Below are 24,003 nucleotides of genomic sequence, written 5' to 3'. Positions count from 1 at the left end.
ATAACACAATGAGAAACGTCTCGTTAAATCAAAAACAGTGCTGGCTTTAAATTCAATAATCTTATAGTTTTTCACATAGTTTACTTTTTATAAGTCTTCTGATTCTTTGTGAAAATGAAACGAAAATTGAGTTTCATTTCTTTTATTTAAATACAATTGTATTCTCTTTAGGTATTATTGAATTTAATACATGGAAATGAAATCTAACCTATCATCTGGATCTTCAGGTTCAATGCTAATATTTTCAACATCTGCCAGCAGTTTTATGACGTCAACGTTTCCAGCAGCAGCTGCATAATGTAATGCGCACTTCCCAGAAAAGTCTTTATAATTAACAAGTGTAGCACCAGTAATGTCTAGTAGTATAATTCGGCAACATTCGCTGCTGCCATTCTAATGAATAAAATACCCCAGATTTATTTGAAAATTCCAAAAATAAAAAGAAAGGGATTTTAATACCCTGTTCACACTATGAAATCAGCTCCGGGTCGAACCCGGGATAGTTAACCCGAATTAACTACCCCATTTCACGTTTGTTAAAACTTATCCAACTACGGGATTTTCCCTCTCAGAAAAAAAGACATGTAAACGCCAAAATTGTTACTCGAATATATCCACTGAATTTGTTTACATTCTTTACATTACAGGTGCATTATTTGAATGTCTGGAACTCTTTCTGCACTTCTGAGCGGTTCGGAGGAAACAAGCATCAATCATCCACCACCCACCTTCTTTCCCGTGTTGGCAAGTACATTGATATTCCGTGTATGTGAGTAAAGTTCCTCTTGCTTTCGCCAATTTTATATATTATTGTTTTCTCCTCGTTTCACATAAGATCGCATTTTCTAACAGACAACAGATTCTGGTGTTTCGCCTATGATCTGGCTTCTGTAATTTCAAATGACGTGAGTCAACGTCATGTGCCACAATACCAACAACCTCGCATCAACTTCACTTTACGTTCACATGCAGAAAGCGAGGTAATTAATACGGGTTCGCCTAACTGTATACAACTATAAACAACTGTCATACCAGAAGGCTCAGCTAGCTATAAAAACCAGGTATAACTCACCACTTTCGTCGGAAATGTCTGTACCAAGTCAGGAATATGATAGTTGTTTTCACTCGTTCCGTTAGTTGATAATGTTTGATTTTGTCAGTTTTTATGGACTCCCCTTTTTGAATTTACATAAGAGTTCGGTATGTTTGTTATACTTTTTTTTCCATCTAAATGGTGGGTGATTTTAATCCGGGTTCGCCACGGGTTAAGATGTTCACACTATAAAAATTTAACCCAGTTAACAATTCAGGTCGAACCCAAATTAAAACGATATTGTGTAAACGGGTTATAAGACTATTAAAGAATTAAAATGTTAGGTTAAATCCTCCAATTTCATCTCTTTCTCAAACCATTATCTAACTAGTACATGGCAATTATTGTTTTAGGCTTTTATACATTTGTTCAGGCCTCAAGTTGAATAAGAATTTCGTTCGTTTAAGAAGTAATCTGGTTGGTAACTGTAATATGCAGTTTCTTTCCCCTCGCGTTTACTTCTACGGTATACGGTCTCTGTGGGTAAAGAATGAGAAAGGTGGTTTCCGATATTTGTTTACCTAAGCCATCGTCATACTTTAACATGGCTATTTAAAAAAAAATGTGTCTTGCTCATTGAGTTTGAAATCAAATATACTTGTACCAAGCATGGCTACAGCGCTCTTATGGTATTCTTTATTTTTTACTCTGCCTTTGTTTTATCAGAGTTGGCAGCTGGTGAAGTGGTGTGCGTGTCTTATATTTTTTGTAACTCCTGTTATCTTTCTGTTCTAAATCAAATAGCATTTTTCATTATTTACCTGTGCAGCCCAATGAAGCGGTGTTTTGCCGTCTACATCTTGCACCGAAATATCAGCACCATGATCAAGAAGTAACTGAACGTGTTGTGGTCTATTGTGAAAGCACGACCACTGGACTGCAGTCATCCTCTGTCATGAAAAACAATGATAGCTGAAACTCTTACATCAATCCAAAAAAGACTTTCAAGAAATATTAAAAACATCGTTATATCTAAGAAGCTTAAATCACAAACACAAACGCATTCTTAAATTAAAAAGAACACAATATAAATTTCATGCGTGAAAAGAAGATTTTGAAATACTAATATTGAGTTAAAATGTTGAACAGTCTCTAGCGTAGCTCCTGATATTTAAGATGAAATTTTCATACACAAACGAAATCATGCGTGAAAAGAAGATTTTGAAATACTGATATTGAGTTAAAATGTTGAACAGTCTCTAGCGTAGCTCCTGATATTTAAGATGAAATTTTCATACACAAAAGAAATCATGCGTGAAAAGAAGATTTTGAAAACTAATATTGAGTTAAAATGTTGAACAGTCTTTAGCGAAGCTCCTGATATTTAAGATGAAATTTTCATACACAAACGAAATCATGCGTGAAAAGAAGATTTTGAATTACTAATATTGAGTTAAAATGTTGAACAGTTTCTAGCGTAGCTCCTGATATTTAAGATGAAATTTTCATTAGAAATTGAGAGAGAAATTAATGCATGAAACATAAACGAAAATGTTCAAGTAGCTTTTTCAATTCTATGTATGACAGACGTGACGATTACAGCTTTCATATGTTAACGTCCCATTTCTCGTAAAGCGATTACAAATCGTTTCAATTGATAATTTACCTGCGTACATGTTCTCATTATAGACATTATTATCAGTGAATTTTTACTTTTCCCGATCGTGACATTTTGACTGAGTCGTTATTCACAGTGCGGGTAATTACGCGCTTACCCTATCGACGAACCCTATTCGAAGTTTATGCTATTCTCCCAGTTTGTTTTCTCTAGATAGGTATATTTTAAATTCTCTTTTTGAACACCAGTAACCTATCATTGCCTCTTACTTAACAATTAAAACCGAAAGACGAATTTGATCATAGGCGACGAACACCCAAACGTACAGCATGATATTTAATGTCATCAACGATACCAGACTTATCATTTAGTTCGCCAGAATTGCTTTTAGTTTGTACCAGACTTATCAGTGGCAGTTTAATCAAGACATTTGAAAGGTAAAATCAAATATATAGCCACGGTAGTATATTAGATAAGAACATTTTTGAAGTTGTGCCTACTTTACGGTTGAAATTAATGCCATAATATAAATTGCATTTCAGTGCAACAAACATTTAAATAACAGTTTAAACACAGTCAGTTTTAGAAAACTTTAACATCCCCCCAATAAGATTCATGCAGTCAACTATATGTGCTCTGCAAGTAAAGGGCATTGTTTACATGTGCAAGTTCAAAAAATATATCTGTAAAAAACATTAAGTTGTTTTGCATATTTATTCTGAAAGTATATATATTTAATACGTTAAAGTGGTTAAAAAAGGTAGGTGTATATCCTTCAATTCATTTCACACCTTGGTTGTTTTAGATATTTGAGGCTGAAATTCACATTAGCACAGCTTTATACGTGTACATCTAACCAAATTACAATTGCTTTAGATTCGGACAATTTAGAGTTTTTGACAAATTTTGAGTTTTAATGAAAAAATGATAAGTAGGATATGCTTAACTAAACCAAACCAAAGCTAGGTATAATTAGAGATAAATCAAGTCTTTCTATGCACAAATGTACAAAACCATTAAACAACTTGAAATATCGTGTCTACACTGTCTTCAGCAGCAAGCAAAGTATGGCGCTGAAGAAGAGTTTCGTTTTATAGAGACCATTTATATTATCTTGCTGAAACTTTTAATGAAAATTTTAAAACTTTACATGACAACCAACAATTTGTGTTTTTATTCTCAGGTATGATACATGTGTGTGCCAAAACCTGTTAATTAATTTTAAGAAGACATAGAAATTATATTTATTGTAAATAGTACTTTATCTCATATTAATTAACTAATATCTGTTATTACGTTTTTTTCCTCTTATAGTTGATGTATTTCCCTCGGATTTAGTTTGTAACCTGAATTTGTTTTCTCTCAATCGACTTTTGACTTTTGAACAGCGGTATACTACTGTTGCCTTTATTTAATGTAACATATCTACACATTCTAATAGTCTCTTATAATTCTGTATAGAATGGCTCTCATTTTATGTAGTATTGTTTTACAATGTATAAATACTGATTGTACTTGTTGAGAAATGAGACTTTAATCAAACATTGAATTGAATTGTAATCTTGCTGGAAGTGTTTGAGTACATTATTTAGACTTTTTGATATTGAAATTTGCAAAAAGAGAGAAAATGATACCAAGGGGCAATCAAAATATTTAGTCTAATAATGCAGGCGTCATAGCCGGAAACAAAACGACGAAAAGTCCAACAACAATAATACAGGCGCCACAGCCGGAAACAAAACGACGAAAAGTCAAACAGCAATAATACAGGTGTCATAGCCGGAAACAAAACGACGAAAAGTCAAACAGCAATAATACAGACGTCATAGCTGGAAACAAAGTGACAAAAAGTCAAACAGCAATAATACAAACGTCATAGCTGAAAACAAAGCGACAAAAAGTCAAACAGCAATAATACAGGTGCTATAGCCAGAAACAAAACGACGGAAAGTCAAAGAGCAATAATACAGGTGTCATAGCCGGAAACAAATCGACGAAAAGTCAAACAGCAATAATACAGACGTCATAGCTGGAAACAAAGTGACAAAAAGTCAAACAACAATAATACAGACGTCATAGCTGGAAACAAAGCGACATAAATTCAAACAGCAATAATACAGGCGCCATAGCCGGAAACAAAACGACGAAAAGTCAAACAGCAATAATACAGACGTCAAAGCCGGAAACAAAGCGACGAAAAGTCAAACAGCAAAAATACAGTAGCCATAGCCGGAAACAAGGCGATGAAAATTCAAACAGCAATAATACAGACGCAAAACAGCAATTACACAGACGTCATAGCCGGAAACTAAACGACGAAAAGTCAAACAGCAATAATACAGGCGCCATAGCTGGAAACAAAACGACGAAAAGTCAAACAGCAATAAAACAGGCGTCATATCCGGAAACAAAGCGACGGAAAGTCAAACAGCAATAATAAAACACTACACATAAAACTAAACATTGAGCACTCTAAACATCGCCAATATCAAGGGGTGAACTCAGGTGCTCCGAAAGGGTAACCAGTTATTGCTGTACTAGTGATTTCCCACTTAAAGTTTCATTTACGTTTTTTTTTAATTTTGGCTCTGAGAGCAAAACAAATCCAGATGAAATTGGCCACACCTCTTTATAAATATCCTTTGACAAATTACTTCCAAACTGAGAACAAACAAAATTTAATAAATATTTTGTTTTTATTTTTCAATGCTTATGCCTTTCTTTATTAAGTGTAATACCCCATCAGATATCAATTTCACCTATTTACTACATATGTTACTGACCTCATTGTCTGAGTAATTCACAGCGTCATGTGACAAATTTTTCAGTAGAGCAGCAACAATTCTGCAATTAGAAAACAAAGAGGAATGAAATACATAGATTACAACAATCAACATGTAGCTTGAATTTGTGTTTAGGATGTAATTTCTTGTATAAATTTACAAAATAGTTCATCTTTGAATGTCGTTCAGATACTACCAAAGTTAAAAGTAGCTATAAAGCGCTGTTCCTAGATATATATAGGTTATTTACTTGTCTTTCATTTATAAATAAAAAGAGAGGGTAATACGTCAATGAGACATCAACCAAACGACATAAATAACCAAAATACAGAATGAAAGCAACGTAGTCTTCAACAATAGACAACATATCAAACCCATGGCATTTTAGTGTTATCTATATATATTTATATATCAATCCCATATTCATGTTTTGTCGATATAACGGAACTATAAACAACTGTCATACAAGTGAGAGATTTAGTAAGCTATAAAACCAGGTTAAACCCACCATTTTCTTTGGAAAAAAAGTAAAAATAACAAAAATACCGAACCAAGGAAAATTCAAAACTTATAATCCTTTATCAAATGGCAAAATCAAAAGCTCAAACACATCAAACGAATGGAAAACAACTGTCATATTCCTGAATTGGTACAGACATGTACCAAGTAAAAATATGACAGTTGTTTTTCACTCGTTCCGTTGTTTGATAACGTTTGATATGGTCAGTTTTTATGGACTTCTCCTTTATGAATTTACCTTTGAGTTCGGTATTTTTGTCATACGTTTTCATAAATGAATAAAATGTTAATGTTTGTTTTCTTCTATGCTTACCTAATGCTATCCAGATATCTTGATAAGAGCGGGAAATGAAGAAAAAATATACGAGCCCAGTAAGCGAGGTTTTGAGGCGAAATGCAAGTAAAATTTGTACATTTCCTTATGGAAAATATAAAAATGAATTGAAAAGCGGAAATTACACGGGTTTCATCCTTAAATTAAGTTTGCTTTCACCTTAAGATTGCACACGCCATGACGAAAGCTTCATGATGGATACACTGGGTACTGTTTCGGAGATTCGTATCCCTCCAAGCTTTAATGAGAGTATCCATTGCTTATTTGACAGAGTATATTTTTACATACTTTATTTATTATTATTTCATATTTTATTACATGCCAGATGTTATACTTTATTAAATCACTTTGAATATTTCATCTTTTGATTTATCAGGGCCGTAATTAGCCTCTTTTAAAAGTGAGGCAAGATATATTCGCTGAGCGAAGCGAGGCTAAACAAATTTTGGCGAGGGGTCTGGGGGCCGCTCAAGGACTCTCAAGGCCCCTAGAAGCTCTGGAAAAAAGACGCAAAATTGTGCCTTCTGAGCGTTTATCGGACCCGTTCTTAATCTGAAACACAAGTTTTGTTTTAATTATGTTTTCGACAATATTCTGGTCTCAAAGCAAAATAAATAGATTCATTGTAAGACTCTTAGTTTTTAGGGACAACTTCAAAAGACCGATAAGTATGATAAAGCAAACATCGTATTTCACATACTTAAGTGTGTGGCTGCTGTTTTTTTTTTTTTAATTGAGTTCGGCTTTCAGAAAACGTATTATACCTGTTAATTATTATTTTTCAAATCAAGTTAAGAGGGGGCTGATTATCATTTATTTAACTATGTGAATTCAGATTTTATAACGCATTTCAGTTACAACTTGATGTAGTTCCTAACTGGGATTAAAGGGTACACTCAGGGTAGAATCAGGAAAACTGTTCTTAGACCTCATTGCTACATTTTATACCGGCTGATTAATGTCGGATCTGTCTGTTCTGGTCTTGTATTGTGTTTTGACTTTGGTGTATTTTTTTTGTGACTTTGAAAGTTATTCACAGTACAATACTTTAAGTACCGCTAAGTCGACGCTAGGGGCCGTCTTGACCTTGTTGTAGGGTATGAATGATTCTTTCATTGTTGAAGACCCTCAAGCGACTGTCAAGATGAAGAACAGGAATAAAAACCCTGTTCATTGATAATTTGTACTTTTTCTATGTAGTGTGTACGATTTTGTCCCATGCATATCTACTCCATATCCCTTTATTTTCTATTTAAGGGCCTGGACACGGCTTGCAAGTTTAGCCCTTCAATGTAAAAGGTCGTATAATAATACACGATTTTTCTTTTTAAATGATTTGATTCCGGGAGATTGGTTGTCTCACTTTAATTTAACCCATGTCAGCTTTTTAGTTTTATTTACAAAAAAGAGAGCCAGTCTTGTATTCTTTAATATAAAGTTTAATTTTCCATGAAAGAAACGACCAATTTTTCTATGTCCGGTAGCATCGAATCTTCTCAAACCATTTTTTCGAACAATATCTGGACATCGGTAGACATGCAACATTGCCATATCATTATCACACAACCTTTCACCCGTCATCGTTGAACCTTCCCAAGTCTTAAGTTTACGCAAAGCAGAGAATGAACGTTTACAACATACAGATGTTACGAGAAGAATCAACAACAGCTTAATATTGGACAACTGAAGTGTTAGTCATAAAGATTGATTGGTTGATTGAATGGTGTTCGCTTAACGCCGCCTCAGAACAAAAAAAGAGAGCTGATTTCAAATATTTTTACAATTTCAAGTAGGTTTTAAAATTAGACAAAAGGTCCTTAGATATAATAAAACTCAAGTTTAAAACAAAATTACTAACGAAATTCAACACTAATACAATAGTCATAAAGAAGCGCAATAAAGGAACAAAAGACAAACCCGGTAACAGATAAGACACATAACGACGAACAATAGACCATCAACACTGAAAACTAAAAATAAATGAGAAACATGGATCCCGAAAAACGGGACGACGTCAGACCTGGTGAACAGAACTTGCTTCTTGCAAGACACTCGCTGCGGGGTGAACAGAACTTGCTTCTTGCAAGACACTCGCCGTGAAAACAATTTGATATGAAGACAAGCTTTTGTTTCAACTTATCATTTTTTTTTTCGAAATTTTCAACATGAGGCATTTGTCTCATTTTCCTCAATGTAGTTACGGCCCTGTTTATTGTCTATTATTTCTTGCATGAAAGTTCAAATCAGGCGTAATTCCTTGAGCATAGTTGTAGCTTTATCTACCTGTGCAACTCATTAGAATTTCAATTGCCACACATTAATTATCTTTATGGTCAGTTTTAGTGGTAATTCTGGACACACCTCATAGATTTTGGGAAAAAAGTAATGGGGCCAACTCTTGCAAATTGGAGACATACATAGATCTAATATCATTTGATAAACACTTCTTGTTCAAACTGTATATAGTGATGTGACTTATATAGACACATGCTATATAGTACACGCGCTATTACACAGTGACGTTCCAATAATTTGGAATCACTGTAGTTATTGGAAGTTACATTCTTTATATCTGGACACATATATTATAATGTTTTTTTTAGAGTTTTAGTAACACTGATACTGGTTGTACTGTAAATGTCAGAATTTATAACCTGGTTCCACAAATTGGGTTTACTTATTCTTTCTTTACTTGTCAAAGTATGTGATGTTAAAGAATCCTAGTTGTCGTTTATGGAAACCAGTGAAAATCAGCTAATTATAATAGCGCCCACGTAATGACCATTTGACCTACGCAGCTGCGTATAGTTTTTGAAAAGCACAAATGCACTTGATACACTGTTGTTGACAAAACATTTTAACACTTGAGTTAATTTGGTTTTGCATTTCTGCCATTTTCATTCATATAGGACATCGGAAAACCAATTACATCTTGCACAGCTTGATTCTCTTGTTGAGAGGTGTTAACAATTTTTACGGCAAATAATGCTCATCATTTTTCCGGAGCTAATACGTAATGCATTTTATTGCATAGCAATATAATATTTCCCACAGAAAGTAAACAAAAGTTAGCGTGCAATAAATTCTAATATTGCACCAGTGCAATAAATCTTCAAAATTTATGACGTCATCAACGACAAAATCTTAGTTTAAACCAATTTTTACTTTCAAATATTATTTTGCTATACAATAAAAGGGTTATTGCATGAATATTGGGGAATATTGTCCCTCGTAGAACATATATTGCACTCGCATACTCGGGACAATATTCCCCAGTATTCATGCAATAACCCTATATTATTATTTGTTAATACATTTTTACAATTAAGACAATAAAACTTCGATTTCTATTTCATTATCCATTCAGAAACTCACAAGTCGAAGAGAAAGTGACAACCCATTGGCAACAAATGAAAAACAAAAGACAAACAACTCCAAAAACACAACATAGAAAACTTAAAACTGAGCAAGACGAACCCCAATAAAAACCGACATGATCATGTTATATCTTACTGTTGGTACAGCCAAATTTCACGTGCATGTTATGTTTACTCTCGAATATTATCTAGACTTATGCAAAGCCTACTTTCCTCTACTTTTATTTTATCATATGTGGTTCTGAAGATCTATAAATAGTTCATTTTCCTCACCTGTTGATGTTTCATTATCTATGTATTAAAGATCAGAAGAAGTATTCATATACGTTTTGTAGGATATTTTTTTTCAATCTCTACCCTTACTTTCAGGCAAATACCTTTCTTCCATGTATTCTATTCTTATCCATAGCTAATTCCATCTATTTATCTTCCTATCTTGCATCTATGATCATATCCCTACATTGTATCTTTATCTATAGTCGCAGTATGTGCATTTATTTTTATATTCGCTAATTGCTGTATGTGTATCCCTTTATTGTACCTATAGTGGTGTCCCTGCCTTGTAACTTTATTTGTTTCCCTTTATTGTATCTGTAGTGGTGTCCCTACCTCGTAACTTTATTTGTTTCCCTTTATTGTACCTGTAGTGGTGTCCCTACCTCGTAACTTTATTTGTTTCCCTTTCTTGTATCTGTAGTGGTGTCCCTACCTCGTAACTTTATTTGTTTCCCTTTATTGTACCTGAAGTGGTTTCCCTACCTGGTAACTTTATTTGTTTCCCTTTCTTGTACATGTAGTGGTGTCCCTACCTTGTAACTTTATTTGTTTCCCTTTATTGTACCTGTAGTGGTGTCCCTACCTTGTAACTTTATTTGTTACCTTTATTGTACCTGTAGTGGTGTCCCTACCTGGTAACTTTATTTGTTTCCCTTTATTGTACCTGTAGTGGTTTCCCTACCTGGTAACTTAATTTGTTTCCCCTCTCTTGTACATGTAGTGGTGTCCCTACCTTGTAACTTTATTTGTTACCTTTATTGTACCTGTAGTGGTGTCCCTACCTCGTAACTTTATTTGTTTCCCTTTCTTGTATCCGTAGTGGTGTCCCTACCTCGTAACTTTATTTGTTTCCATTTATTGTTCTTGTAGTGGTGTCTCTACCTGGTAACTTTATTTGTTTCCATTTATTGTACCTGTAGTGGTGTCCCTATTTCGTAACTTTATTTGTTTCCCTTTATTGTACCTGTAGTGGTGTCCATACCTGGTAACTTTATTTGTTTCCCTTCCTTGTACATGTAGTGGTGTCCCTACCTTGTAACTTTATTTGTTACCTTTATTGTACCTGTAGTAGTGTCCATACCTGGTAACTTTATTTGTTTCCCTTCCTTGTACATGTAGTGGTGTCCCTACCTTGTAACTTTATTTGTTACCTTTATTGTACCTGTAGTGGTGTCCCTACCTGGTAACTTTATTTGTTTCCCTTTATTGTACCTGTAGTGGTTTCCCTACCTGGTAACTTAATTTGTGTCCCCTCTCTTGTACATGTAGTTGTGTCCCTACCTTGTAACTTTATTTGTTACCTTTATTGTACCTGTAGTGGTGTCCCTACCTCGTAACTTTATTTGTTTCCCTTTCTTGTATCTGTAGTGGTTTCCCTACCTCGTAACTTTATTTGTTTCCATTTATTGTACTTGTAGTGGTGTCTCTACCTGGTAACTTTATTTGTTTCCCTTTATTGTACCTGTAGTGGTGTCCCTATTTCTTAACTTTATTTGTTTCCCTTTATTGTACCTGTAGTGGTGTCCATACCTGGTAACTTTATTTGTTTCCCTTTCTTGTACATGTAGTGGTGTCCCTACCTCGTAAATTTATTTGATTCCCTTTCTTCTATATCTTTATTTATATCTCTACCTAGTATTTTTTTTAATTATATGTATAACCTTGTATTTATATATTTCCCTACCTTGTATCTTTATTATACGTAGAGGCATGCAATGGTAATCGTCCTGATTTGTCCGCAATATTCTGTTTAGCACCTTTTCGAAGTAGGTAAACTACTCCCTCATACCAGCCCTTCAAATGAACATATAACAACACACTATTAGATACATTGTCTAGCCGATTAAAATCATAATCAAGTAAAAAATTCGGAAAACGACTTAAGCGATGACAATTTTTAAACATAAAAGTAAGTAGTTATTAGACAATATTGCTATTATTACCTAGAGCTGACCCTGTTCAGAATTCATACATTTATAATCAACTTCCGTTAATTCAGAATCTTTATTCCATTAAGCAAGATATATCGCTGATACATCATATAACAACAAGTTGTGACGACAAAACATGTTCATTTCCAATCGGAAGCGGCTGGGTATTTATACATCCGGTTTTAAGAAAAGAATTGTACTGTTGGACGAAAGAATTGGAGGTAGCCATATTTCTTTGGCACAAACATTCTGAAAGTTGATGAGGAAACACCACGAAATTCGTTCACCGTGCAGACATATAAATAGACTTGGTTATCAATGTTTGCTTACATACTATGACATGGACTTGTATGACTTGTTACTTTATTTTTTCCCATGTTGATTAGAAATTGCGGGGCCTCGGTGGCCGAGTGGTCTAAGTAGTTACTACTGTAATCACTAGCCAGTCAACACTGAGGTTGTGAGTTCGAACCCCGCTCGTGTGGGTGCACTCGACTCCAATCTTAATTGACTAGGATTGTCAGTTTTCCTATCGTAGGTCGGTGGTTTTCTCCTGGCACTCCGGCTTCCTCCACCAATAAAAACTGGCCGCCACGAAATAGCCCAAAAGCGGTGCTTAAAAGTGGCGTTAAAACACAAAAAAAAAAAAAAATTAAAAAAAAAAAATTAGAAATTGCCGCTTTTCATTTCGTTATTTCAAGAATTAGAAGTAAATGTTTGTTTAATCATTTTATATTTCGGACTTTGATTCTTCCGTTAAATTATTTGAAGTTGAAAGTAAAAATTGAAAATGTTTAATATCGAACATTTGTATTGGCAATGTAATCGAATCTTCTTCAATTTCAGAAATATAAAGTGAAATGACAGAGAGACATCAGTCGCTATTTTCTCTTTGTTACATTGATTTGAAATAATAGGATAAAAAAATGACTTTTTAAAAGGCTATGAACTGTTACTACCCTGTAACGTGTATTTAAAAGAAAGTCTGATATTTCCCCAGTCTATGTTTTGCCACATTTAATTATGCAATATTTTTACTTATTTACCTGATAAGCAGCCACAGCCAGACCAGTTCTTCCTTTGCTGTCTTGTGCATTGATATTGGCTCCCATTTTAACTAGTCGCTTCACTGCTTGGAGTTGTTGCATCATTATTGCATGAGCTAAAGGTTTGTAACCTGTATTACAGAACAACCTCATTACGTTTTGTTTCATCAGTACGACAGAACTATGTCTACTTACTAAAACTTTTAGCGTCTTTATAGTTTTTTTTCATACTAGGCAATTGGGATCAATTCAAAAACGAAATTTTGTAGACACTGTAGGCTTTATATAAAAACCTTAGAGATATTACATTTAAATGGGATATATCAAAATTGTGAACTACTTAATACAAACATTGTTCTAGTATCTATGATGAGTTTATTGGTATTATGCCACACTCTCTTCTTTTGAAAGGAAAATCTAGTACAGAAAAAGACCCCTTCGTTTAGGTATGAGAGCGGTCAATATTATCACAGTAGTGTGATCTTTGGTATCAAAACAGCATACTGGAGTTGATTACAAGACAGTATCGCAATATGAAGGTATACTACTTTCCTGTCATAAAATATCCATGTTGCTTTCTTAGTCCGATAAGGTCGAATTCATATTGGTAAACTATACGTTAAGAAACAAATCACACGTGACGCTAGGACAAACGAAACAACTTTTTATTCTACCCTTATGGACAGGCTATAAATAAATACATATATATTACGACAAATGAAGGGATATGGGGTGGAACTACCTGAGGCACGGTTTTACGAAACACAAGAAAACAACCGATATTTTAACGAACCACCCTTCTTTAACGTAACAATTGCTAGAAGAATTCAGCGATGAGCTGGCCAAGGTAACGTGTTTTTATATTGACTGATTATGACTACTTTACGTTCAGCAACATATATTACATGCATATTCAAGGCAAGAATATATGATCATACTACTATATACTATTAATGATCTACGACCATGTATTGCTTTATTCTCTAGACCGACACGCTGAAAAGGATTGTATGTGCTAGATTACACGGCGCATAGCAAGACTCGTCATCCTAATCAGACAAATTATATTCTGGCTCCGAGCAGACCAGTTTTTGCCCTTACTCGTAAATGCCAGGTGTTTGACGGAAAAACAACAAATGCCAATTTTAAAGTCTTTGGTTTGACCGAGCCGCGGCTAGAACTCACGACTTCCTGCACTCGGGAGCCCTGGCGAGAACTTGACCACGAGATCAACGAGACGACCATGTAAAGAAACATATGGTAGCTGTTTTTTTATTCAAGTTATATGCTGCAAAATTCCAGTTATACGGTAAGAAGTCAGTATGTGTAATTAACATTAACATGATTAAGGGCCGGGGTTTAAAAAATCATTCTTAACAATGTTATCGTATTACAAAGTCAATCACATCAATGTCTCTTGATGAATTGTCGCAGTAATTGAAAATCAGGTTAATTTATCGATTTCCTCAGTATTGCATTACTACGGAATCATGGATTTTTTTTTCAAATTTCATTCTATGATACTTGATACACAAAGATTTTGTCGGTTAAACAAAAAAATCAGTGCTTATATATCTGAGGATATCGTTAGTAAATTTTTAAATCCAGTTTTCTTTTTAAAAAAATCATTCTTTATTTATTAACACTCCATTATTCTCTTTTTTTGCCACCCTTTTTTAAATAATATTATTCTCTTTTCTGTAAAACCCCATTCAAAACCTATATTGTTTACAGTGCTGTTGGCAAATTGACCGTCTAATCATTTTTTTAAAGTTACCTACTGAAACGTCATTTACATATTATACATCAGTATTTTATGCCTTTGTAAAGACGCATGTTCCTATTTTTGTTGTCGCTAGTTATTTGTATAACTTCTAATTAGGAGTTTTTTTGTAGCACTAGAAAGTTGTCATTTCCGGTTGATATATTCCGGTTAACTAGCTCTTGAGATGGCGAAATATCGATTTTAATGTAATGATTTTTGTGCTTTTTGTGATGTTAGGCATATCATCTTCTTAAAAGCTTTTTTTCTATCGTAAACTCAATGTATATTTTGCTTTTGCCTTGAACGTTAACCACAATCTCCACTGCACATGCTCACATCGTTCATACCATAATGAGCGTCTGATTGGGTGTACAGAATAGAGAATAATGGTAAAAAATTAAGAATAGGAATAATGGGGTGCTCTCATATAAAGAAAAGAGAATAATGAACAAATGTTTTTTTTTAGAGAATATGGCCTTGAAAATGAAGACCCCCTGACAATACCCTCTAGAATTGACATTCAATAATTATTATCTCTCTATTTTATATTTCAATAAAACTTGTCTTCAAATATATATTCCTTTGTAATATCCATTATTAATCAAGACTATGCATATTTCAAACTTTTAATTCTAATGGGCACCCTCTGCGTCGATAAAATTCATGTTTGAACAGTTTTAATTATCCTTCGAATCATTAAGCTTGATCAACAACTTCCATTAAGTTATCATTATTGTTTGTTAGAAGCTCCCTTACAGTTCTTCGTACTTTTCAAACTTGGTTACAGTAGTCTAAGGAGGCTATTGTTTTCGTCGTGCGTTTCATCCTATCACCTATAATATGCATAATGACAAATGATTTCATAACTTAAAATCCTCATTAAAAGTTTAAAAATAAGGTTCCATTTACTCAATTTTTGTTGACCTATGGCGGTTCTCGCTGTACATTTTGGTTTCTTGTCTTTTGTTGATTCCATTTCTTTCAAACGTTTAACTCTGTGTTTGGAGATTAATCCTGAATAGCGCTTCGAGCAAAACTAAGAACGTACGACGACCATTACCAGTGTATTTGCGATGTTTTATTTGCTTTCCCTAGGCCTCGCAACGACGTGTCATTATTTCGACGTTTGTTTTATATTTTATAATAAAATAAAAACACCACTTTGACTGATTTTTACCACAAAAACGAAGTTAGTGATCCTATGATTATTTTATATCATTTGAACGGAAATTTATCTGGCAGTATCACGCCGATTTAAAAGAAAATCTATGGAATAGGTATTGTGCAGGATCGAGTTATTAAATATAATTTTGAAAAATAGTTTAGTTAACGAAATAATTTTTTCATGGTTTTTTTTGTAAGATTTAAGTTGCAGTCAAACATGTCAAAGTTGTATGTAAACTTTAACAAAAGCTTGTGACATATCCCATTTACTGTTCCTTGACTATTAACACTCTATAATAATTCTTATAACAGGAACTTAGGTTATTCTTTTGATCTTTAGATATTTAAAAACTTGTTTTGACTTGTCGTGTTATAAAAGATGCAGATTATTGTTTCGGTGTGGTGGTGGTTTCAACAATTCTTCGACACAAGCCTTTATAATGTACTCGGATTCATATATGTGTTTCCCCGGAAGAAATCAACGCCTTCAATGTTTTATTTTTTCTGAGCTATGTTTGAATTTTCATTTGAAATGTTACCATTGTTAGAATAGTTTTGTTACATACCGTCACCATCATCTTGCTCAAGTACCCCTGGGTCACTCTTGACAACATGAACCAGCAATTCTATATTTCCCTGTGCTGCTGCCTTATGTGCAAGACATCTTTCTGCATCTATATCACATTCAGATGAACCATCTGTAAGAAAATCTGTAGACGTTAAATATATTGCAAAATTGTTTGTAACGTTCGTGTTGATTGTATAACGCCACAAGATTTATGGTATCAATTCCACGATTGAAGGACTAAAACTGCGAGCGTAAGCGGAGATGTCATGTGAATGATTCTAAAATGTATGATTTAGCGGTGTTTTCTTTCATTTGCATTAGAATGTAGATAACAGTATTGTATTTGAAGAGATGTGGGCATCACTTTTTGATTTGATGGTGGCACTTATTCGTTTACTGACGGAGCTTATGCGTCGCCAGTAATATCGATTGATGCCCGAAAATCTTCAAATACTACACTGTTAAGTCCTGATTCATCCTGAATCTGTTCAATATCCATTCTGCGATGTCTACGTTAATACTGTCATGGAATATAACAGAGCTAGCTGGAAATAATGTTACAATACTAAATACCACAACCAATCAAAACAACGAAGAGGAACTGGCAATTTTCTTTGAAGTTTATTTCAATGACAGGGACATTTATTAGGGAGAGGCGAAAGATACCAAAGAAATGTTAAATCTCATAAACAAACTGACAACGACATGGCTAAAAGCGAAAAACGACCAAAAGACAAACAACAGTATACAAAACACAACATAGAAAACTATAAAAACTGAGCAACACGAACCCCACCACAAACCAGAGATTATCTCAGGTGCTCCGGAAGGGTAAGCATTTTCTTAAGTCTTTGAATTTTTACTAAAATTGACAGTTTCTCGTCTTTCTTTTTGAATTTGATCTTATTCAACAGTTCTGCAATATTTCTGAATCTTCAATGGAATTGTAAAAGTTAATAGATTGCTTAAAACTTGGATATACATTTTTGAAAAGTTTGAGTATTGGTCTACAAAAATGTTTTTTTAATAGGAAGGAAACACAGAACCATTTGCACAAAATGAAGAAAATTAAATTAATTCGTTTTGATTTAAAAGATACAAAACCTCAAAACAAAATTAAATAATGTTAAATATTCTTTCAAAGTTGTTTTTGTCAACAACGGGTAAAGTGGTATACGATTTTAAAATCCAACCGCAGTGGATAATATTCATTGAGCCAGAAAAAGGAAAACAAGAGGATAGCGGCCATTCAAAGGAAAAACATAAATATATTTTGGGGTTGAATGATGAAACAAGTATTGACGGTCGGATGTTGCATACGTAGATACGGGATGATGCTAATTTTCTTTACATATTTGTCGACATCTTTACAAATGCAACAAATCAAAATATTATTCTGACCTGGAAATTGCAAGATAGATCTGAAATTATTCACACTACACGGAACATAAAATGTTTGTATCTGAAAAACTACACAAAGCTTTACACTCGGTAGAATTTTGGCTTTGGTTTAAGGTATCCTTCTTCTTTTTATGCTAAAATTTTGCTGAAATTGATCAGAAGTGTTTCGCCATTCGTTTGCATTTATGATTTGATTAAATGTGAAGAACTTTTGATATAATGATGTTAAACCTCAAAGTACACACAGAAATAGGATATTGTGAATATTAATTAAGATTAAAAAGCTCCGTTGATGAAATAAATACAAGGGGAACCATTTTTATTCATTTCTCCTAGAATTCAGTTGGAAAAATGCAAAACAGAAAGTCTATAAAATGTGAACTTCTCAGATGTAAGTATATGTGTGGTGCAGATTGTCTTAGAATATACAATAAAAATTGAGAATGGAAACGGGGAATGTGTCAAAGAGACAATGTATGAAATTGCCAATAGTTCATCAAGATTGTCTTCAATGGCAATTTGTAAGATTGAATATCATTAGTAATCCATCCCACAGGGTTTCGTCATCCTCCATATCGAATATCTGACTTAAACATATGCAGAGTGAAATGGCAGCTACAATTTCATTTCGGAACCGTAGTATTACAAAATGCATCATTGTCAATAACAAAAATGATAAAATATATAAGATCTATGTATAAACTTATAAAGTTACTTCTTTACCCCGAAACAATTCTAATTTACCTGCCATTATTAACTACATCCGTTAGTTTAAATAAATAAACGTGTAGCTAGGTTCAGTAATTATAAACGATATAAATTAGACGAGGGTCGGTCAGCTGATCTTTCTTGTATTTATATTTGAATCATTTAACAATTGTTCATTATTCTATAAGTCGTAAAGATGTCCCGATACTCCACTCAATACACACAAGTATGTTCATATCTATTCAATTAGCCAGGATTTGTATTTACATCTAGGACATGTTAGACTTCAAGGCGTACAAGAGCCTCCTTTATCGTGAAATTTAACTTTTTTTAAATTATAATTTTTGAATTTGAAAACGGAACAAGGACAATGATATCTTGATAAAAAATCAAATAAACCTTACCATTGTTTCTAGTTTTAGTGAAGTTTAAAAATCCATAAATAGCGTATGACAATATATATTTAAACATCGAAATTACGATACTCAATAAACAATTTATGATTTTGTGTACGGAGAGAGAGAGAGAGAGAGAGAGAGAGAGAGAGAGAGAGAGAGAGGTACTGCTACAGTCCTCACTGAATAATTCAAAGTCTGATAACTTTGTTGATTCGTATCTTTTCAACAGAAATTTATAATATGTTCGGTTAAATGGTAATTTTTTACGACAAATAAGATGATTTAAATTTTCACACAATGAACCTGCAATTTCTTTGTAGCAATATTCAAGCCGCATATATTTCCGACTTAACATAATAAGCAATGGCATGATTTCCTATCATGGTTTTCTTCATGGAGAGTTGCTACTTATACAGGGAAGTTTTTGAACCAAGGCTTCAATCAAGAGTCATCTATAAAAAAAATCAAAAGAATACATAATGGTTTGGTCATACGGCTGTATGATTGCTGTATCGCCGTATGTTTATTCAACAGGAGCAACATAACAGAAGTCACTAGCTGATAAAGAACTCTTCGGATGCACCTTTGATTTTAAGTTGGGTTCATGTTGCTCAATCTTTGCTTTTTTTAAAGTGTTAGGCGGACTTTTTTTTTTATCTTTTAACCACGTTTTTGACTGTCTGTTTTCGTTTTTTTATTCCGCTTTGATATCCTCCAACTATTTAATACTAGGTGGTAGATAGAAAATGGGACAATAGATTTTTCTTTTGCAATAAGTTTATTATTTTCCATAATTTAAATGGACTAACATCAAAAGTACTTTAAAAAAATATATATATACATCAAAATAGAACCAAGGGAAACATAAACTGATACATATCACGAACATTTCCTACAACATATTGCCAAAGACGTGGATATGTTTTAAAAGACAATTAGAAGTATGCGAATGAGAATAATCTTAAAGAAGAAAATCAATAAAGTGAAGTTAATTTAACTAAGATTAAAGCTAAATGCAGCAGGAAAATATTAGAAAAAATATATTGAAATTAGCTATTGATTCAGGAAACAAAGCTAGCAAACAGGAGCATTAGCGAAGCACGTCATTTAAAAAAAATAAGGAGATGTAGTTTGATTACCAATGAAAGAATTATCCATAGACCAAAGGACAAAGATGTGAAAAATTACAGGTCACTGTACGGTAGGGCCTTCAACAATGACCATCTTCCTGAGTATGCATGAAATATTTGCCACTGGATGTAGAGCAAACAACAATAAATCAATCAACAATAAGCAACAACAAGATAACCAACACCATATTTACTCGTTACCAAGATAATAAAAAACAAAATTCCAAAGAGAGTAAAGTAATATATATGACTAGAAGTCTTTTGTTGTCTGTGTTGTTGTTTTGCTGTCTCATTGGTGTTTGTCCCGGCCACGTGAATTTGCTCTAAATCCTATCATTGATACAAATATTGAGTTTCCAAATCGTTACTATGGAAAAAAGCACAACAGCAAACATAGAATAAAAATTTAGCGGAATTTTTTAAAGAATAAGGGAGAGAAGATACCAAACGAGAAACTGGTAATTGTTTTACAGATGGAAGATGGAATAAAAATAGAAAATAAAAATTTGATTCCCCTAGTTGTTACGCCATTATAGGTTAACCAAACAACCTTCATAATATATAATCAATTTGATGTATGAAGGAGTTAATAAATAATGAAGCAGCAAATACGTCTAAGGGGCCAGCTGAAGCCCGCCTCTGGGTGCTGGATTTTCTCGCTGTGTTGAAGACCCATTGGTGGCCTTCGGCTGCTTTCTGCTCTTCGGTCGGGTTGTTGTCTCTTTGACACATTCCCCATTTCCATTCTCAATTTTACTACAATGTCATACTTATTTTAGAGAAATTTTGTATTTAGAATACAAAGAAAGGAAGACGACAATTAAGAATGGAAAGGTTTAAAATTCTAATTCATGAAAGCTGATTTATGGAGTCAATCTGTGATCCCATGGATACTGTGAATATTATCAACTTTTGATACATTCTTGTAAATTTTATATGTCTTGGTATTTTTGCATTGAAGTACATTCATAATCAAACTTAATTAAATTGTATCTGGAAAACAATATGTAGCTTTATTTCTAAAGAAATTTGGGTTAGATATGAATGTTCGGATTATTTTCTTTGATAAATATTATAAAAATTGTCAAAATCTATCAAATAAGCTCATCATAGATACCAGGATTGAAATTTTATATTTACGCCAGACGCGCGTTTCGTCTACAAAAGACTCATCAGTGACGCTCGAATCAAAAAATATTAAAAAGGCCAAATAAAGTACGGAGTTGAAGAGCATTGAGGACCAAAATTTCCTAAAAGTTTTGCCAAATACAGCTAAGGTAATCTATTCCTGAGGTAGAAAAACCATGTTAAGGCAATGCTAACCAGGTTACATTCTCCGAAATATGTCATTCGTTGTAAATACATTAAATGTACATACTATGGATACTGTGAATATTACTAAAGATCAAACAAACTTTTTGAAATTTTGAAAATGGTCCTGACGTGAAATATATTCAGGGTAGTTTGAATACACTTTGATTTAATCATCACTTAGGTCTAAAGTCATACCTTCATAGTTAAGGGAGAAACATTTTCATTAATTAGCTACAGAGATAATTGATTTTATCTATTTTGTTTTGCACAAGGAGTTCAGAGTTCGTGTTGTTTGATCTTTAGTTTTCTGTTCGGTGTTTTGTGGCCTTGTGGTTATAAAAGTTTACTAATGAACACTGAAAAAGGAAGTCTGGTAGAGAGTTGTCTTATTGGCAATCATACCACAGACAAATTCCGAGTACGATTATCGTACTCAGACTTTGAATTTAACCAATCAAAATACTGAATTTGGTGTTTCGAGTACAAAGGAGTAGGCCCAGTAAGACCCCTTTTTGGCCACAAAATATAGCAGTTTTACAAAATTGTTAAAATGTAAATTTTAAGCTATTTATTGGAAAGAAGAATACTTCTGTTACATAAATATGTGCTGTTTTTGACAATACAATGCACATGTATCGGGTACTAGCGTCATTAAGTCATGCTAAATTACTGAAATCTTCGAAATTTTCGCATTTTGGTTAATTTTAGACGGTTTTCGTCTGAAATGGAAGTGGCCGCATTTGTGTTCATTCTTAATATTTAAATGTAAGTTGTATTTGATGATAATACATAACATATATAAAGGTTGAGAATGAACACGGATGCGGCCACTTTCATTTTTGACAAAAACCATCTGAAAAGTGACATATTATGGCATATTTGATAGATTTTTCATATTTAAGCTTGAATTTGAGCGTCTTTAATGACTAAATCAGTTCAAATCTTTCACATAAACTAATTGAATCGACTGAAGTAGACACTTAAGTGTTTAAAAAGTGTCCAAAATCTTTCATCAGATGAACCTGAATTTTGAGGCCAAAATCGGCCCTTACCGGACCTACTCCTTTTGTATACCGAGTACTGAGTTAAATTCTATGATCGAGAGCCCTGGTGTATGTCTGTATGCCTTTCTTCGACCAATAGTTGCTTAAATCTACGTTATTTGGTTTCTGGTGCATTGTTGTCTTTAATATAAGATATCATACCACATCTTGTTTTGATATAATGGCTTATGATTGACTCTTGGTATGTTCTAACTTTTTTATTCTATTATCATGTAATACAGAATATTACTGATGAAGGTAAATCCAGAAAAGCGCTTCGGACGTGTTGTTTTCATTTCTTTTACAGTTTATGAAACGAGGATCAAGGATTTCTAAAGTAACTATTATACAAATCCTGCGAAGACAATGTAGTATTCATACTAGGATATCAATTACTCGATTAAATGTTTTTGCTCTCATTTCTTGTCTATTTTTATCAAATTTTAGGACAAATTTAATCTATTCTTCAAAGCAATCGAAACTACGTATTAACTAAACGAATATCAGTTAAGCGATCCATTTCGACACACTGATTTCCATATTTAATCAATTCAAAATCACATTTCATTCACGTAAACAAACAGTTCAAAGAATTGAATATCCACGTTCGAATAGGGATAGAAACGAGTGACAGTTAGTATAGCACTATAAAATAAAGATTAGCAAGTGTAGCAAATATCAATAGTATCAACAAATAAAACAAATTAGCAAAGAAAAAATCGTAATCTTACCCGTATCATGTTCTACGGAATCCGACGGGAAGTCCATGAGTTTTCATGACATCGTGGTACTATGACAGGTAGAATTAATCAATATCAGATATAAACAGATTCACAGCCAGGTAATTATTGCCGTAAACATCAAACCTCCATATCGACGATTATTCATAGCTTTCTCAGCTTTTTTTATATAGTACGATGCTTATTAATGATTTATACTTAATAAACATGACACGTAATTAAAACGGTACTAGATATGGTATAAACATGCTTAAATAAGTGCTGAATCTGATAAACTCTGTCTACATAAGGACGTTATATCAAGTCATCTGACCAAATAAAACCAAGAGCATTTCAGAAATAAGCATATTCCTTATGATATTATATTATCAGGATTATGATTTTATTTAAATAGATGTTTAAAGGATAATTGACAATTAAAAATAAGGGAACTAGCAAAACCAATATTATTACTTAAAATATTGTTTCGTTTCGTAACAAAACGATAACAGAAAAATAATGTAAAAAGAATGTAAAAAAGAAAAATCATGCAAATAAAATTAACTTTTTATGATGTAGATACAAACTGATTACAAACATAATTCTGGAACATTTCAGCCTAGCAGGGCGAAAATGTAAAACATTTTTTTTTCATTTACTAAATATAAAACGTACACACTACGTGTGACAAATCCTGCAAAGTACTTTAACATGATCGAACTTAAAAAAAACAAAAGACTTTTACGATTCTGTAATTCTGTAATATACATTATTTAAGTGACATGGCTGTTTAGTAGCTATAATAGTACTTCTTTATAACAATTTGGTAATTCTACAAAATAAAAAGAGGAGGAAGGGAGGGGGAAGGAAGTAAAA

At 33.2% G+C, this 24,003-nt stretch overlaps 1 protein-coding gene across 2 annotated transcripts in view; it reads right to left on the bottom strand.

The window, feature by feature from the left end:
• Window positions 1-23,479, bottom strand: part of LOC127735755 (ankyrin repeat domain-containing protein 55-like) — a 44,431-nt gene extending 20,952 nt beyond the window's left edge. Inside the window, exons 1-7 of one of the 2 annotated variants that reach the window (XM_052246044.1) lie at window positions 23,140-23,479; window positions 16,413-16,544; window positions 12,918-13,048; window positions 11,625-11,734; window positions 5,435-5,495; window positions 1,855-1,983; window positions 209-393 (exon numbers count right to left, since the gene is read on the bottom strand). In XM_052246044.1, coding sequence (XP_052102004.1) covers window positions 209-393; window positions 1,855-1,983; window positions 5,435-5,495; window positions 11,625-11,734; window positions 12,918-13,048; window positions 16,413-16,544; window positions 23,140-23,176 — 785 coding nt within the window. In that variant the 5' untranslated portion in view covers window positions 23,177-23,479. Of the gene's footprint in view, window positions 1-208; window positions 394-1,854; window positions 1,984-5,434; window positions 5,496-11,624; window positions 11,735-12,917; window positions 13,049-16,412; window positions 16,545-18,559; window positions 18,613-23,139 lie in introns of those variants that run through there. The other variant, XM_052246045.1, reaches the window with a different exon arrangement.
• Window positions 23,480-24,003: the final 524 nt, after the last annotated feature.

This window comes from Mytilus californianus, unplaced genomic scaffold (assembly GCF_021869535.1).
Source record: "Mytilus californianus isolate M0D057914Y unplaced genomic scaffold, xbMytCali1.0.p SCAF_3, whole genome shotgun sequence".
Lineage (NCBI taxonomy): Eukaryota > Metazoa > Mollusca > Bivalvia > Mytilida > Mytilidae > Mytilus > Mytilus californianus.
The sequence above is the reverse complement of the archived record's forward strand: the minus strand, read 5'-3'. Positions and strand labels throughout refer to the sequence as shown.